Raw genomic sequence first — 17,970 nt, forward strand, 5'->3', positions numbered from 1 at the left:
TCTGCTCAGACATCAGCCTTTGGTTCCAGTTTCCTAACTTTGCAGAGTTTGAGCTTGAGTCTATATGCAGTTTTCCTAGACAAGTATGCCAGAGTACATCAATAATTTCCTCCAAACTATGAAAGAAACAAATGATATGCCTAGATATACTAGATATCTACACACACCCCTATCCTAGATACACTTTGATCCAAGAAGGGTCAATATGTTAATTTTCACCATTTTTTAATTAGCTGTACTTTTGGTAATTTTTATCAGATTACTTTGTTTATGAACATGTTGAAGTGCATTAGTGAACATAGTAGTTCTTATTGCTTGAGCTCTCTAAGCTATATTACTGGATTCAGTAATCCAGAAACCTTCTTTTTAAAATGAGAGTTAAGATGCTTTACATTTTTGCTCATGCCCTAAAAAGAATGTAAATTGCAAGTTAAGGTGCCCATCTTAACTTCCATGCCATATAAGCTGAGAAGACTTTGGGCAAAGCATGGGTGCATGGAGTTTCATCTTTACAGCCATCATGATATACCAGACTGTACAAAGTCTGTATAGCTTATATTGCACAGAAGTTAGGATGGTTACCTTAACTTGCAATTTACATTCTTTTTAGAGCAGGATTGAAAATGTAAAGCATCTTAATTCTCATCTTAAACTGAAAATTTTTAGATTACTGAATCCAAGAGGGACATATGATTAGAAACTATGGGGAAGAGGTTATCCATCCTGGTTAAGTGGAGTCTTCCTATTCTTATGCAGTATACTTGTTATGTAAAACCTCTGTGTTCAAAGGCAGTCTGCCACCACCTTAAATGCCACCACAAGGTGCCAGTCATCTTGCTAAATGGAAAAAGAGTTTGGACTGTGCACCACAGGATAGAACTCATAAATTCACAGGAGCTTTGGCATTCACTATTCAAGATGCATGCATCCCTAAATGCATTCCTTGTTGAAATATTAACGCAAATGTCATATTCTGTAAACTGTTCAAGGCCAACACATTTACAAGGTGTAATGTCTTGTGGAAAAAAATAAGTATTGACATAAAATATCTATATGTAGATGCAGATCTGTATGCAGATTGTACTGGATTAATAATGAAAGGGATTCACTGCCCAGTTGCGATTCTTTTACAAAATACAGAATGAACTTTTGAGAATAAATGCAAATCTTATTGCAGGGTAATGACTCAGAACTACCAGCACATCCTTGCCTTGGAATTTGCTGTCAAAGAAATAAATAAGAACCCCCAGATCTTACCCAATGTCACCTTGGGATTCCAGATCTATGACAGCTATATGAATCCTAGATGGACATTCCACTCTGCAATGGATCTGATTTCTCCAAAAACTAGATTTCTTCCAAACTATAAGTGTGAAACCCAGGACAATCTAATTGCCATCATTGAAGGACTTGACTCTGCAAGCTGTCAAGGGATAACAGATGCTCTGAACATCTACAAACTTCCACAGGTAGGATTTGTGCACATGTGGAGTAAACACCATTGACAAGCCACCTAAACACCCTTTTGCTTTCCAGTAGTGATGTGCATGGTCCGGAGCAGTCCGGACCAGCACCAAAGAGGAGCCTATCTTTTAGGGCGGGGAGGGCTTGTTTACCCCTCCCGCGCCTCTTTGCCCCCGCCAGTGGCCGTAATCTACTGTAAAATTGGGGCGCTGGAAACCAGCCGCCCCAGCCGCCGCCACTTCCGCCCCCCCCGCGAGCAAATTAGAGGGAAAAAAGGCTACTGCCTACAAGGAAGGGTAGACCGGGCCTCCAGCAAAAGCTCTAGTGGATAAAGAGCTCTAGCACGCGTGCGCACGCGCCCAAGGCCCCAGTTGGGCCGGAGGCTTCGATAAGAGAGGAGCTCTGTTCGCGAGCTCCTCTCTAAATTCTTCTAACTTGGTGAGCACTCGTGGGGGGGTGGCGGGTGGCGGGTGGGGGGGCGGCAGGGCGGCAGTAGCCCTTCCTTGTAGGCAGTAGCCTTTTTTTCCTCTAATTTGCTCGCGGGGGGGCGGCGGAAGCGGCAGCGGCTGGGGCGGCTGGTTTCCAGCGCCCCAATTTTACAGTAGATTACGGCCACTGGCGGGGGCAAAGAGGTGCGGGAGGGGTAAACAAGCCCCCCCTGCCCTTAAAGCAATACCCCCCCACCCGGACCCGGACCAACCAGGGCAGAACCGGTCCGGCAGTTCGGCCATTCTATAGAATGGCCGCCGGACCGGTTCGGACACACGCCTACTTTCCAGACGTGTATTTGTGGTGTTGAGTTTTAAGATTTTTATGTAATAAGACAAGACTTGTTATATTCTGTGAAATAATTCCAGGCTAAATTCATTGATGTTGAAAAACATTTGAGCCAGGATAGTGTCCTATATACCATTTAGTGCCATGCTGATGGGAGAGGCATCCCACAGCACAGATGCAATGCTTAGGATGCTTGTTGCATTTGCTAGCAGCATGCATGGGCTTTGCAAACTCATTGAACCTGTGTGAGTGCCCCACCCTTCAGTCAGTGAAGTGCTGTGCCTTATGCAAGCCAGTACTGCAGCAGCTTGAGCAGCAATAGTTTGAAGAATTATTTTGATATTCCATATGTGCTTAATGTTATTCATGTCCTTCAATTCCTGTAAAGTTCAGAATAATGATAAATCTCTACATTGTTGGATGAGAGCAGAAGTGTCTTGTTCCCTTCTGGACCCCCTACTACTTAGACATATATTTAGGAAGCAGTCAAATGACTCAAATTAAGATGAATAAACTTTAGGATTGTACTAGAGAGGAGAGCTGGTCTTGTGGTAGCAAGCTTGACTTGTCCCCTTAGCTAAGCAGGTTCCACCCTGGTTGCATATGAAAGGGAGACTAGAAGTGTGAGCACTATAAGATATTCCCCTCAAGGGATGGAGCCGCTCTGGGAAGAGCAGAAGGTTCCAAGTTCCGTCCCTGGCTTCTCCAAGATAGGGCTGAGAGAGATTCCTGCCTGCAACCTTGGAGAAGCCGCTGCCAGTCTGTGAAGACAATACTGAGCTAGATAGACCAATGGTCTGACTCAGTATATGGCAGTTTCCTATGTTCCTATGTACCAGCTATAAGCAATTGGTGAAACATTAAAAAGCCTCTTTTAAAAGATGTGTTTTTAGTTGGGGTTTTTTAAACACTGGAGCATGGCAAAGCTCTACAGGGAGGGCATTCCAGAGCTGAGGGGCCACAACTGAAAAAGCCCTGTTTCTAGTCTCCGCCAACTGGACCTCTCTTTGCAGCACCCCACAAGTGGCTTTAGGGTTTTTCTCCATAGGGAAGAATGAAGGTTTCAGCAGCACCATAACTGCACTTGGGGGGTGCTGGGGTGGCCCAGAGCGAGGGTGCCAACCACCTCCATGGGTTGCTAACCCATGGGGTACTGGGTTTTGTTGTTTCTGAAGTGTTCTGAGTGTAGATTCTTTGGTAGCATATTAGATTTTCAATGACAAACCATGGATCCACTCTCATCTCCTAACCTTAAAGACACATAAACTTCAAAAATCACTTAAAAATCAGCCCTTTGCCCAATTCCTTTCAAATAATTCTGATAGCTACCTGGCCCCCGTGGGCACTACCAGCCACCACACTCTGCTCTTGGACACCCCTTTCCCCCTGACGTGAAGCTATACATTTGCTGACACCTCCATGTTTCTTTATGGAGAAAAACCATAAAGTCCCATAAACTTCAAAAATCACTTAAAAATCAGCCCTTTGCCCCATTCCTTTCAAATAATTCTGATAGCTTCCTTGCCCACCTTGGGAACTACCACCCACCACACTCCACTCTAGGACACCCCTTTCTCCCCGACGTGAAGCTATACATTTGCTGCAATCCTCATTATTCTCTATGAGGAATTCCAAAATAATTTTAAAATTCACCAATAATCAGAGGAGTGTCTGATTGCCTTGGAACTTTGTGGATAGTAGGCACCCCTAGTTGTCTACCACCCACCCCACTTTTGTGCCCCTATGTGCTCCACAATAGGGGATATGGGCTGGTTTGTGTCCCATTATACCCTATGAGAAAAATAATTAAAAATATTTCAAATATTCATAAAAAATCATAGGGGTGTCCAATTGCTTCGGGGTTTGCATGGTTGTTGGCACACATGGGTGCTACACAATAAGGAATAATGGGCTGGTTCGAGTCCCATTATACCCTATGAGAATTTTTTTTTTCAAACATTCATTAAAAATCGTACGAGTGTCCGATTGCTTTGGGGTTTGGGTGGCCGGTACCCCTAGGTGCCAGCTACCACCCTACCAATTTTTGGATGTCTGAACTGGTTCAAACCAGTTCAAACCGGTTCAAAACATTTCAAATTCAAACCGAACCGGGGGAGTTTCAAGCAAAACCAAAACTGAACCACCCCCTCCTGGTTCAAACCTGGTTCGAATTCGAACTGAACCAGGCAAACCGGTTTTGTGCACATCCCTAGCTCCAAGTTCCTTCCCTGGCTTCTCCAAGATAGGGCTGAGAGAGATTCCTGCCTGCAACCTTGGAGAAGCCGCTGCCAGTCTGTGTAGACAATACTGAGTGAGATGGACCTATGGTCTGACTCAGGATATGGCAGCTTCCTATGTTCCTATGTCCTTCAGGAGCTGTGTGGGTGCACAATGAGCAAGTTAATATACCACACAGACAACTGTGCATCCTAGAGGGATATATGCTTACTTACACACTGAACAGTACTCACCCACACACCCATGCAGCTCCTGAAAGACAAAGGAAATTACAGAGCAATGCAATGTATCACTGACTGCTCACATGTGTTCATGCAGACACATCATCTTATTTTGAAAATCTTTCTAACAACTGTCTCTCATCTGTTTAGCTCCTGTACAATTCTGCCCCATTGATGATGGATAACACACAAAGCTTTTTCTTCTACCAAATGATTCCAAATGAAGCTCATCAGTTCAGGGGGATTATCCAATTATTTCTCTTTTTTAAGTGGACATGGGTTGGATTATTAACTGCAGGGGGTATCAATTCAGAATGGATCACGCAAGCTGTGGTTGCAGAATTTGCCCAGAGTGGCATCTGTTTTGCCCTCACAGAAATAATCTACACTGTAGGAATGGCTGATGAACATGGTGGAGTTCAGATATGGGCACCCAGACTGTATCATAATATTATTAAAAGCACAGCTAATGTATTTCTCTTCTTTGGAGATTCTCGTTTCATGATTATTTTGGTCTGGTTACTAGGCACAGGAATTACGAGAGAGGCAAAAGAAAATCCCAAGGGGAACGTGTGGGTTTTTACAGCTCAGACAGAATTAAAATCATATGGCAACAAACTGGGCTGGGATAGACATTTAGAAGACTTCCATGGAGCTATAGGGATTGCAGCTCACTCCCACGAACTTCCAGGATTCCAAGAGTTGATTCAAAGCAAAAGTCCTCTCAGCACTAAAGGAGATTTTTTCATCAGAGACTTCTGGGCATCTGCATTCCATTGTGTATTCCCAAACTCTGTGCTGTATAATCTTTCTGGAGATAACTGTACCGGTGAGGAAAAACTGGAGGACCTTCCTGAGGAGCTTTTTGAAAAACAGATTACTGGGCACAGCTACAGCATCTACAATGCAGTCTATGCTGTGGCCCATGCTTTACATGCTGCATATTTATACAAATCAAAACACAGAAGAACGATGGAAGGGAAAAGGGAGAGGTCTGAGCAGCCATGGCAGGTAAGAGCCTGATATTTGCAATGGTGGGTCAGTGGCGTTCTTAGGAACAGACCTCCGGTCCAAGGTCTGGTCCTCCCCTGGGTGAGGGAGGCTCAGATGTTCCCTGGATCATGACCCTCCAGCCTCCATGATGGCACAGTGGCCTGCACTGCACCACCACAACCAGCGGGTGGCCATGTACTCATCTGGTGGGGAGGGCTCCAAATCCCCCACCCCAGATATGCTGTGTTGGCATATCTGGGTTGTTGGCACCAGCCCATGCTGGTGTTGGCACCAGCCCGCGCTGCTTCACCCAGGCAGGGAGGGAGGACCTGTAAATGTCCCCCAGCCCCCATGGCAGTAGCACTGGCCTGCACTGCACCACACAGCTAGCGTGCAGCCATATGCATGCATGGGCCTGTCCATGTGTTTGTGCCCAGCAAAATCAGCAAGCTCCACTGTGGGCCCCCATCAGCCCGCCTGCTCTATCTCTCTTCTTTGCTGGGCCATGTGCTCTCCTGGCAAGGCAAGACCCACTGCAGCTGCCACCTGCCCGCCCACAATCTCTCTTCAACAGGGGTGGGGTGAGAGGTGGACGGCAGCCACCTCACCTTTCTCTGTGTGTATGTTTGTGTGCATGTTTTGTTTTTAACACTTCTTTTAAAATGCTTAATAAAATTGCTTGTGCAGCAGCTGCAAACCACTTCGGCGGCCCATCTGCCAACCTAAACCCCTCTTCTGCAGGGGTATGCCTCCTTCACAGCTGAGCTGCTATGCTCCCACCCCAGCCTACACAGAGTCACCGCGAGAGAGAGCGTGTGATGCCAAGTGGCTGAGCAAGGCAAGTGATGAAAGGGCTGTAAGAGCTGAGTGCTGCTCCCTGTTACTGGTCCGTGCACACTGCTCTTGGCCTCTGCTCGGCCTCCCCCGTGTTTTTGTTCTTCCGGCGGCTCTAATTTAGTTTGCTTTGGCAGTGCTCTCTGAACCTGCTGCTTTTGAAGCTTTGGGCAAATCTACCACCAATGCTTCCCCGACTCACTACATTTGCAGGACAACAATAGTCCATGTGCATGCACAGCCATGGAGGATAGGGCTGTCTGGGACTACTAGCGTCTATAGCTGTATATTTCCATCAGGATCAGAGGGAGCACAACCCTGAACATCAGGGGCTAGGGAACAGAAACAGGAGGGGTATTAGCCCTCTTTTCCATGCTTCCAGTCTTCTCAGGTGCACTGTGTTGGCCACTGTGTGAAGCCCTATGATAGACTAGATGGGTCTTTGACCTGATCCAGGAGGACTCTTTTGATCTTCTCGGTGCATTGGTGCTTCCTTATGAAGGTTGTTTGCCATGGCATACAGAAGAGAAAGGGGTTGATGCTCAAAGCCATTTACAGCAAAGAAGCTGACTGCATGAAAAGGTCTTGGTTTTATATGCAGATCGGAGGATCTTCTTTTTCCACTAGAGTTGGATCTGATAAGCATAGTGTCAGAAACTTGTGAAATGGAATCATTCAGGATAGTAGGGACCTCTGATAGGTGGAACCAGAATTAACCCGTCATCATCATGGAGTTTTATGGGGGTCCAACATTTTTGCTGTAGCTCCCCTCACAGGCTTGTCAATGCCACATTCCCTTCCCTTCCACCACACTTTCCCTGCCTTCCTCCACCTTTTTCCTTCCTTAAGTGGGACTGTGGGATTAGTGATGTGCAAACAAGTTCGAAACCAAACCAGTTCAAAGTCTAACTGATTTGGTTCAAAGGCTCAGGGCAGAGCAGGAACCACCCCTGGTTAGGCTCAACCCTGAACCGGACCCCTGCTGGCCCATCCGGGGGGGGTGGGTTCCACAAATGAATGTTTCTAATTTTTATTTTTAAACGTACTCCCTCTGGGGGATTCTCTGAGGCAGTGTATGTGTTGGGGAGGGGGGGTCTGCGGACGTTCCCCTTCCCCCAGCCAGCCTTCCTGCCTTCAAAAATGACCCCATTTGGCCATTCTTTGGCCCGTTCAGGCCTTTCCCTCACCAGTGTTGTGGCCATTTTGGAGGCTGCCATGCCAGAGCAATGGGGCATGACCCTGTGTATTGCACAGGCACGGTGGCCTCCGAGATGGCCATTGCACAGGGGAAAGGCCTGAATGGGCTGAAAAGCAGCTGGATGGGGATATTTTTGAAGGTGGGAAGGCCAGCAGGGGGAGTGGGAACTTCTGCGGACCCCCGCTGTCTTGGAGAAACCCCCTGGGGATGGTCAGTTAATTTTTTTAAAAAAATCATTTGCGGACCCCCTCCCCCAGACTGAGTGGGTGCCGGACCACACTTGTCTGGTCTGGTTTGGGTCTGTGCACACCCCTTTGTGGGATCTGGGGACAGGAAGCACGATATCCTCTGACTCCCTATGAAGCACTGTTGGACTGACACAACTGCACACCTTTATTATATAGTATCATAAAGGGAATGTTGCTTGCTTTATTTATTTGCGGTCAGTGACCAAAAGAGAAATGTACAGTCATTAATAACTCAAAATCAAAAATGGCAGTGGTTTGTTTTTTTAAAGAATACCCTCATGGGTTTAAGACTCTTATTTTAAAAGCCACATAACAGTACTTAGCAACTGTTCTGGAGATTACTGAATCTTCATTGGCTAATAAGTACTTTAAAAGAAGATCCCCGGTTTTCCCCTTCAAATTATTTAGCAAGGGATGGATTAATTGCTGCCTTGCATCCTGGTAAAGTGGAAACTTTAATAAAATATGGGCCATTGACTCGATCTCCTGGCCACAAGGACATATGCACTTTTCATAGGGCAATTTGTTATACTTCCCGTATAAAAGCGCTGAAGAGAAGGTGTTAAACCTCACCCTAGAGAAAGCCCATCTATTATTGCATTGAGTAATCGTAAACAAGTAGGTAGCTGAGCTTAAGTCTGTCTTTAACTGTACAGATTTGTAAAATTGAGGTAAAATAGCCCTCTCGTTTTGTATTTCTATATCGACCAGTCTTTGCTGCACCAATTTGCGAGCTGTAGTCGCACCAGCCTCCAACAGTAAAGCGGGAGATAATCCGCAGCAGGAAAGCTTGTGCATTATTTCCTTGCACCAGGATGCTTGTGGCTCTGCTGCCAGTAGTTTGGGGATTAATCCTGTTGGGGAAAGATGCAGTTTTATCCAATAGTTGATTGATAACATCCAAGCCTTGGACTCCAGTTTGAGAATGCCCGCCTCTGAGCGGATCACCGCGTTGGACACACAGTTGGGGGCGCCAAATAGCTTCGTCAAGAAACCCGTTTGGATTTTTTCTAGTTTGCCAAATTTTGCATGCATCCCCAATTGGACTCCATAAAAGTATTTGGGGAACCACCTTGATTTTGTAAAGTTTTATTGCTGCCGGGATATAATTCCCCCCCTTAGACCAGAAAAATCTCATTATTGCTGCACTATTGCACTTAGCCACTTCGGCCAATGAACTAATGTGCGCATTCTTGAAGCCATTAGACTTGAAGGTCATCCCTAAATATTTAAATTGTTTGACCTGGTCTATTTTGTGACCATCGATTGACCAATTATAACTTCGATTACCCTTACCAAAACGAACTATTTTCATTTTAGTATAATTTATTACTATCTGTTCTTCTTTACAAAAACCAACCAACACATCCAAGGCTTTCTTCAAGCCTATTCTACTCTGAGACAGAATCACTGCGTCATCAGCGTACATTAGGATTGGTATGCGTCTATCTGATAGTTTGGGCACATGAATATCTGTTTGTTGTAGATGCTGGATTAAATTGTTCACATAAAAGTTAAATAAAAATGGCACTAAAATGCAGCCCTGTCTGACTCCCTTATTTATTGAAATCTTATTTGAGAGATGACAAGCAGGGCTGAGGCGGACGCAGAGAGTTGAGTTTTCATGAAGCCTATATAATAGTAGTAGTAATCTCCTGTCAATTGACGTGTTAAGTAATTTAGGCCAAAGGATACCTCTTGAGATGGAATCAAACGCCATCTGGAAATCAATGAAAGCTGCATATAATGGGGTTTTCTTGGTACAAGCGTATTTTTCTATTAAATATTGAAGAACAATACAGTGGTCCATCACTGATCTCCCAGGTCTAAAACCTGAGAATGTTTTGAATGGGGGGGGGGGAATCAAAGAATCATTTTTTGACTCACTTCAGCATAAATTTGCATAGCGGCATTATTGATGTCATAGGATGAGAAGCTGCCTTGTACTGAGTCAGAAGATGGTTCCCTGTGCACAAAGGGCTCACAATCAAAACAGAAACATAAGATGGAAACCAGCAACAGTCACTGCAAGTACTGTGCTAGGGGTGGATAAGGCGAGCTTTTATCTCGCTGCTAAATAAAGAGAATCACCACATTCAAAAGGTGCCTCTTTGCCTAGTTAGCAGGGGAAACTAGTTTTCTAGAGCATTATGTCAGCCTCTGCTGCCCACTTCAGCTCAAAAATAAAAATAAAAATGCAGAACTCTCTGTCCAGGGACTGCAAAGTTTGTAAGGATCCAACAGGTTCGTATGGGTTCTCTGAGCGTCATTATTTGTTTTAATCAATATGGTGTCATCAGTGAAAAAAATATGCCCCCAATGTAGAACTATTGAAAATGCTGAAACGTCCATTAAAGCTAATTGGTTGAACCCTTTCTGGGGCTCAGATACACTCACACAGGAGTGATTCAGATTACAGCCACTGGACCAGCTGACCTACACCAGATATGGAGCAAGTGTCTTGCATGCCATCTACACACACACACACACACACACACACACACACACACACACACCAATTATTATCATCATTATTACCATCATCATCATCATTATATTTATATTTATATTATTATTATTATTATTATTATTATTATTATTATTATTATTATTATACTATTTACAAACAGTCTACCAGATGTTATTGACTGGATTTGGCACTTTAATTATCGGGCCTTTTCCAAGGGTTTAAGATAACTAAAAATAAATAAATAAAAGATATTGTCATAGTATTTATGCTGTTCTAAGTTGTGTGGCCTTCTGTAGTTGATGTGTTGTAATTTTATTGATGCCCCAGGTGTTGAGATGGTGTTCAAGTTCTTTTGGTACTGTACCAAGGACACAAATAACTATTGCTGCCCTTGTTTTCTATTGTTTTCTTTTTCCAAAGCTGCTCAGTTTTAATCTGAAGGTCCCTGTATTTTTATTTTCTCCCATTGTTTTTCATCAACTTATCTATCCCCTGGGATCGCAATATGAATGATCAGAACTGGGTTCTTCTCGATGATTGTCAAATCAGGTGTATTGTGTACTAAATGCCTATCAATTTTTATTCAAAAATCCCAAAGGATTTTTGCCTCTCCCGCTTGATGTCCTCCCTTGATGTCCATACCGGCTGGCTGGCCAGCTCTTCAGCCCATTCAGGCCTTCCCCCTCCAGCACAGCGGCCATTTTGGAGGTCATCACACCTGTGCAATTGGCCTCTGCATGGCCTGGATCGGACGACAGGTATGGACATCAAGGGAGGCCTGCAGGTGGTGGGGGAATCTCTGGGGAATACCCCCCCCCCAACAGCTCCCCCGGAGGGAGTAAGTAATTTAAATTTTTTTTGTTTAAAAAAATTCATTTATTTATTTAAAAGTGTCCGCGAACCCCACAAACAGTCAGGGAGTGTTCAGTCCAGGGTTGGACCGAACAGGGGATGGTTCAGTTTGACTCCAAATGGTTGAAACAAACTGGTTCGACCTCAAAAACGTTCGACGTAGAAACCTGTTTGCACATCCCTAACATGTACAGTATGTGTATGTACATACACACAAACATATACACACACTAGTAAAGGGCTTGCACTTTGTAAAACTTGTGCTGGTGACTGCAGTTCTGAGGTGTGGTGGGGGCAGAGCAAAATAAGAATTTTGTAAGATTAATTCTGTAGGAATTAATGGGGTTTGGATTGTTTTTGTAGTCTGGGTGAGGACTGGAACCTACCTGCAAAAATGGCACATCTGTGTCTTTCGTGAACGTTCATGTCAATCAGTGAGTCAGTCAGTCCTATGAATGATTCAACTACCTATTGGCCAGTTGTTCCTTCTTGTTAAGGACTTTTATTTTCTTTTTCAATCTAGGTTAATCACTTCCTGAAGCAGCTATCATTTAACAACAGTGCTGGGGACACAGTTTCCTTTGATCAGCATGGGGTAATCATAACTGAATTTGATGTTATCAACTGGATGGTATTTCCAAACCAGTCTTTCTTCAGAGTGAAAGTTGGAAGGATGGATCCCCAAGCTCCAAAAGAAGAAATCCTCACCATTAACAGGGATGCCCTTGTATGGCCCAGGGGCTTTCACCAGGTAGGACTAGAATGCAGTTACTTTGGAATGTGTCCTGGTACTGGAAAAGGGACACGTGTTAGATGAAGTCATGTTCTGTGCCAAGATCCATGGGTAGGTTTATAGCTTTGAACCCTCGTACCTATTTATATTATATTATTTTTATTTTTTCATTGTATTTTTATACCACGCTATATAATATGGAATTTCACAATTTAACAACAACAAAAAAACGAATACCAAAAATTCTGTAAAAATACATTACAATAATAAACCTTTAAAACATCATGAACAGAATGCATGATAATACAGATGAGCTTTCAAAAGTTTTTTAATCTTCATGTGGAGTCATGATATTTTACAGATGATTAGTGGGGTACTGGTCTTAGGAGAGGAGAGCTGGTCTTGTGGTAGCAAGCATGACTTTGTTCCTTAGCTAAGTAGGGTCTGCCCTGGATGTGTTTGAATGGGAGACTACATGTGAGCACTGTAAGATATTCCCTTAGGGGATGGAGCTGCTCTGGGAAGAGCATCTAGGTTCCAAGTTCCCTCTCTGGTATCTCCAAGTTAGGGCTGAGAGAGATTCCTGCCTGCAACCTTGGAGAAGCTGCTGAAAGTCTAGGTACTGGTAGACAATACTGAGCTAGATGGACCAATGGTCTGACTCAGTATATGGCAGCTTCCTATGTTCCTAACTTCCTACTCCTATTGGATACATAGGATGCCCCCCCTCCACATCCCAAGCATGGTGCCCTGTGTGACTGCATGACTAACTGAGAATGTGAGCTATTAGCAAAGAAAACTCCACTTTAATTCAAAGCCCACACTAATTAGGATCCATAATTCAACATCTCAGTTCTTAGCATTTCAGCCATGAGGACACACTGTGACTGACCTAAATATAACCTGGGAGGTGATCAAGTACATCCTACAGGCCAGTCACTGACAATCATCACATCTTTTGCTTCATTTCTTGTCTTCTGTCCTGGTCACAGACTTCCTAAGTACACACAATACCAACATTTTCTGTCAATCCAAGCCAAATTTAGATGATGGCGCTTCCCTTTGTAAATGTGGTTGTCTAGCCTCCCTTCTCAATACAGACTGAGGGTCAAGGAAAGCTTTGTACTGTTAGAAGACCAGAGCTAGCAGAAAGAAAGGCTTCCTGGAATTATATGTGTAATTGCTAAACGATTTGCATTTCTGCCAGGACATTTACTATAGCACATAGCATTTGGTTGAAGAACTGTGCCTTCTAGAGATATATCAGACAGAAATCCATTCAGTATTTCTGTAGAAGAGATTGTGCCAAGTCTGGTGACCTGTTGATTTTATGGCTCAAGAGTTACTATATAGGTGACATATTGGGGAAGAACTGTTCCTTATAGAGATGCATCAGGTAGAAATTAGTCAGTGACATCTCTAGGAAGTGATTGGGGAAGCTTCGCCTGTTGAAAGTCTGGCTGGATTCATCCCTCCCTAGCCCTATTTTCATCTTAAAGACAAAGGCGAAATGTGGGTGCATGGGGTCTAATTCGGAAAGACAGCATAATATAAGAGACTGTACAAAATTGTTACAGCTTATATGGTTAAGAAGTTAAAATGGGCACCTTAATGTACCATTTCCATGGTTTTTAGTGCAGAAGTAAAATTGTAAAGTATCTTAACTCTCATCTTAAACTAAAGGTTTGTGGATTACTGAATAGCATACTATGAAAAAGAAGTCTGCAGCATCACCTGTTGTATAAGAAATCCTCACGACAATGGACAACTTTGCTTTAGACTTTTACCACACAGGTAAACATTCCAAAGCCATCGATTGCTCATTAGAAAAATGAAACATATCATTGCCTACTATGCTGTCCCCTAAATATTCCAAGACCATACTTCCAAAGATTACTATTCTTTCATTGCTCAATTAGGCACAGCCTGTTTCTTGGTGTAATGACCCCTGCCATACTGGTTTTAGCAAGAGGAAGAAAGAGGGGGCAGAATTCTGCTGCTATGATTGCATTCCATGTCCGGAGGGCAAAATATCTGCTCAAGATGGTGAGAGTTGCATTTACAGTAGATGCGTTTTGAAAATAGCTTGAGTTCCATCTGAACATACTTCTAGGGTGTGTGATCTGGCTCCAGTCAAACTGAGGTTCTAATTGAACTGGACCAGTTTGGCAGTCCATGTTTGAACTGGACTGTCCCCCCAACCCAAGGGGTGTGCTGGTCTGATTTCGAACTGGCTCAGCTCTTGTTCAAAAAACCCATTTGCGGGCCAGTATGGCAAATTTGTAAAGGGGAATCCTTGAGGAACCCTCTTTACAAGTAAAGGTGGCATCCCTAACCTTTGAGCTAAAGGCACACGTGCGTGAGTGGGGAAAGGAAGCGGGGTCCGTACCTCTAGAGGAGGAGATGGCAGAGGTGGAGAAGAAGCAGGGGAGGCCCCCACTGGCCTCCCGAATGGTAGCCCGGGCTGAATGTGACCTGGTTAATGGCACACACGGACGCCATTTTCATTATCGCCGCACATGCGTGCGGGCCATGTGTCACCACATTATTTGCATGGTGATGCAAATGGCTTGTGTGATGAATGGATGTCACCAATATTGCCTCTGTGTGTGTGTACATGCCCAAACTGGGCTGCAGCCGATATGGGCTGTCATTCAGGAAGCTGTCGGGGGGTTGTAGGAGCCCCCTCCTCTGCCCCCCTACCTCCTATGCTTCTCTGCTGCATCTGCTGCCTCTGATGTGGCCTCCTCTAAAGATATGGAGGCCGCTTTCTTTCTCCAAGCCTGTTCCTGCCCCATGCCTTTAGCTTGAAGATTAAGCATCAACTCTGGGTGCATTGAGCCTCATTTGTAAAGGAGCTTAATTCTCATTTTAAACCAAAGGTTTTTGGTTTACTGAAATTCCAGGTATTTTAAAAAGGAAAACCTGATGAGATGCTATGGAGAAGAGCTTAAACAAATCACAAGGTAGAACTTCCTGCTGTTGAACACAAAAAGCTTTATAAAACCTTCACCTAAGATAAAGTCACACTCCCCACCCACCCTGCCTGGGGGAAAAAGCAAGTAAATGAAATTAGTGGATTCAATAATCATGACTGAGTGATCTCACCTCATGATTATTCAGCAGTGAATAAAGACACAACAAGCAGCAGGTAATTTGTGTTCACTTTAACTCTGTACTTCATTTCCCCTCTTTTTCTTACCAAAACAAACAAACAAACAAAAACCCACCACCCCACAAAGAAGCAACAATGATAATTAAAGAAGAACTAATGCCTTAACAATTGTGTCCAAAACTTCCAGAAATTTCCCATAAACCTCACATTTCTCCTGCTTGATTTAATTTCATTCAGGAAGGTGTTATCAGTAAAATAGTGTAAAAACTGTACACAAGTGACATAGCCATTTCCATACACACACGCAAGCATACAAACAGGCACACACACAGGCACACACACAGAGGCACAGGCAAACACATGCACAGACACAAACACAAAAACAAACATACAAGCACACACACAAAGGCACATACACATACGCAATACAATACAATTATGCAATGCACAAGCACACAGACATGCAAACATACACACCTGACCCATTCTGGCATGCTTCTTGCCCCAGCTCCTGGCCTTGGCAAACTGGCATTCCCTGCCAGCTACCACAGCACCAGTTCTGGTGACCGGGGTGAGTTGTGGTTTGGGGTACACCTCATGGGAGTAGAGCTGGTCTTGTGGTAGCAAGCATGGCTTGTCCCTGTAGCTAAGCACGGTCTGCCCTGGTTGCATATGAATGGGAGACTATACGTGTGAGCACTACAAGATATTCCCCTTAGGGGATGGAGCCACTCTGGGAAGAGCATCTAGGTTCCAAGTTCCCTCTCTGGCTTCTCCAAGATAGGGCCGAGAGAGATTCTTTTCTGCAGCCTTGGAGAAGCCACTGTCAGTCTGTGTAGACAATACTGAGCTAGATGGACCAATGGTCTGACTCAGTATATTGCAGCTTCCTATGTTCCTTTGTTCCTATGGCCTCTGCACATGTTTGAAGTCTTGCAGGGAATGCCAGCTTTCTGGAGCTGGGGCGAAGTGTTGGCTGGAAGGAGTGAGGGGCCCACACAGAAAGAAGCAGAGAGCAGGAGCGGTGATAGTGGGTGGTGGTTGAGCTCCAGGAGCAGGGGAGTTGGAAGAGCAGACTGGTGAGGGCAAGGAGGCCACAGTTACACTGGTCCAGTGCTGGAGCACGGTCCTGCAGCCCTGAAGAGATTGATTGGCCATTGGAGCAGCATTGGGGCAGCTGGAGGGGAAGAGAGGTGAGTCAACTGTCCTATTTATTATGGGCAGAGCACTGGGCAAGCACTACTGCACAGAAACCTTTAGCACTAAAGATGTATCTTTATGCCTATTAAAACCAAGCTTGGGGGATCAATAGAAAAATCACAATCAATTGGGTCCCAAGGGGTTATTCAAAAGGCACTTTCCTGGATGTAGTCTAAGGGCTGAAACTATGCAAATTGTCTACAAAATCATTTAAATAGCACGTTCTCAGTAATAAAAAAAAATGATATGGTGTCACAAAGATTGTACAGAGTTTAAGTGGAATTTGCTGGAGTCCCCGAAATATTCTGTGATGATTGCATGCTTGTGTTCATGGCCCCCATTTCTTCTCCTGTATGGTTCCAGTTTCTTCTCCTTTAAAATGCAGAAGTGCTTTATAAAGCAGAAGTGGGAATTCTTGTTTTGGGGGAAAAATGATAGCATGAACACAAAATAGACTGATGTTTCAAATGGCATACCCTTATCGTTTGTAAAATGTAACTGTTCCCTGAAGTAGTCATCAAATGTGATCATCATTATCATGTTCCACGTAGACTGCTGGATCATGACATTAATATTAGATAGCTTAACTATGTAGAAGCCATGGTTTTAAGTACATGTTTCACGTTTATTCATTATTGTATTCACTTTGCCAAAATAGCAGATTCTGAAAGTCAAGAACGATGTGGCCCTTTTGTATTACTGAATCTATGATTTATCTTTTCCAGACATGGCTGACTGCTCTCAGTGTGAAGATGATCATTATCCAAATAAGGGTCGGGATTCATGCATTCCCAAAGTTGTAACCTTCTTATCTTACAATGAACCTTTGGGGATGGGTTTAACGGTTGCTGCCCTTTCATTTATTTTAGTCACTATTCTTGTGCTTGGGACATTTATTAAGCACCACGACACTCCCATCGTCAAAGCCAATAACTGGAATCTCACTTATACTCTTCTCCTCTCCCTCCTGCTCTGCTTCCTTTGCCCATTGCTTTTTATTGGCCGACCTCAGAAGGTGACATGTCTCCTCCGACAAACCACATTTGGTATCATCTTCTCCATGGCTGTTTCTTCTGTGTTGGCAAAAACCATCACCGTTTTTCTAGCTTTTGTTGCCACCCAGCCAGGCTCCAGAATAAGGAAGTGGGTGGGGAAAAAACTGGCTAATTCCATTGTTCTTTCCTGCTCCATTGTGCAAGCAGCCATTTGTTTCTTCTGGCTTCTAACATCTCCTCCATTCCCTGATGCTGACATGCATTCAGTAACTGGTGAAATTGTACTGCAATGTAATGAGACATCATCTATCATGTTTTACTGTGTCCTGGGCTACATGGGCTTCCTGGCCATTGCCAGCTTCACTGTGGCTTTCTTCTCCAGGAAGTTACCTGACAGCTTCAATGAAGCCAAGTTGATCACTTTCAGCATGTTGGTCTTCTGCAGTGTATGGTTGTCATTTGTTCCAACCTACTTGAGCGCCAAGGGGAAATTCACAGTGGCTGTGGAGATCTTCTCCATCTTGGCCTCCAGTGCTGGGTTGTTGGGATTCATCTTTTTCCCCAAATGCTATATTATTGTTCTGAGGCCTGAGCTGAACAATAAGGAACACCTCATCAGGAAAAATGTCTGA

At 44.2% G+C, this 17,970-nt stretch overlaps 1 protein-coding gene across 1 annotated transcript; it reads left to right on the plus strand.

The window, feature by feature from the left end:
• The first annotated feature begins 1,181 nt into the window (after positions 1-1,181).
• LOC128331004 (vomeronasal type-2 receptor 26-like) lies at positions 1,182-17,970 on the plus strand. The gene is made up of 5 exons (XM_053264371.1): positions 1,182-1,469; positions 4,971-5,711; positions 11,819-12,046; positions 13,948-14,074; positions 17,069-17,970. The coding sequence occupies exons 1-5, from the start codon at positions 1,182-1,184 to the stop codon at positions 17,968-17,970; spliced, it is 2,286 nt and encodes a 761-aa protein (XP_053120346.1).

Source organism: Hemicordylus capensis, chromosome 6, assembly GCF_027244095.1.
Source record: "Hemicordylus capensis ecotype Gifberg chromosome 6, rHemCap1.1.pri, whole genome shotgun sequence".
NCBI classification, from domain to species: domain Eukaryota; kingdom Metazoa; phylum Chordata; class Lepidosauria; order Squamata; family Cordylidae; genus Hemicordylus; species Hemicordylus capensis.

What these genes read in the sequence shown, in the direction of transcription:
- LOC128331004 (XM_053264371.1), top strand. Translation starts at nt 1,182, where the DNA reads ATGACTCAGAACTACCAGCACATCCTTGCCTTGGAATTTGCTGTCAAA. An exon ending in ACATCTACAAACTTCCACAG is followed by an intron (nt 1,470 to 4,970) that starts GTAGGATTTGTG and finishes CTCTTTTTTAAG; the next exon opens with TGGACATGGGTTGGATTATT. An exon ending in CAAAATATCTGCTCAAGATG is followed by an intron (nt 14,075 to 17,068) that starts GTGAGAGTTGCA and finishes TATCTTTTCCAG; the next exon opens with ACATGGCTGACTGCTCTCAG.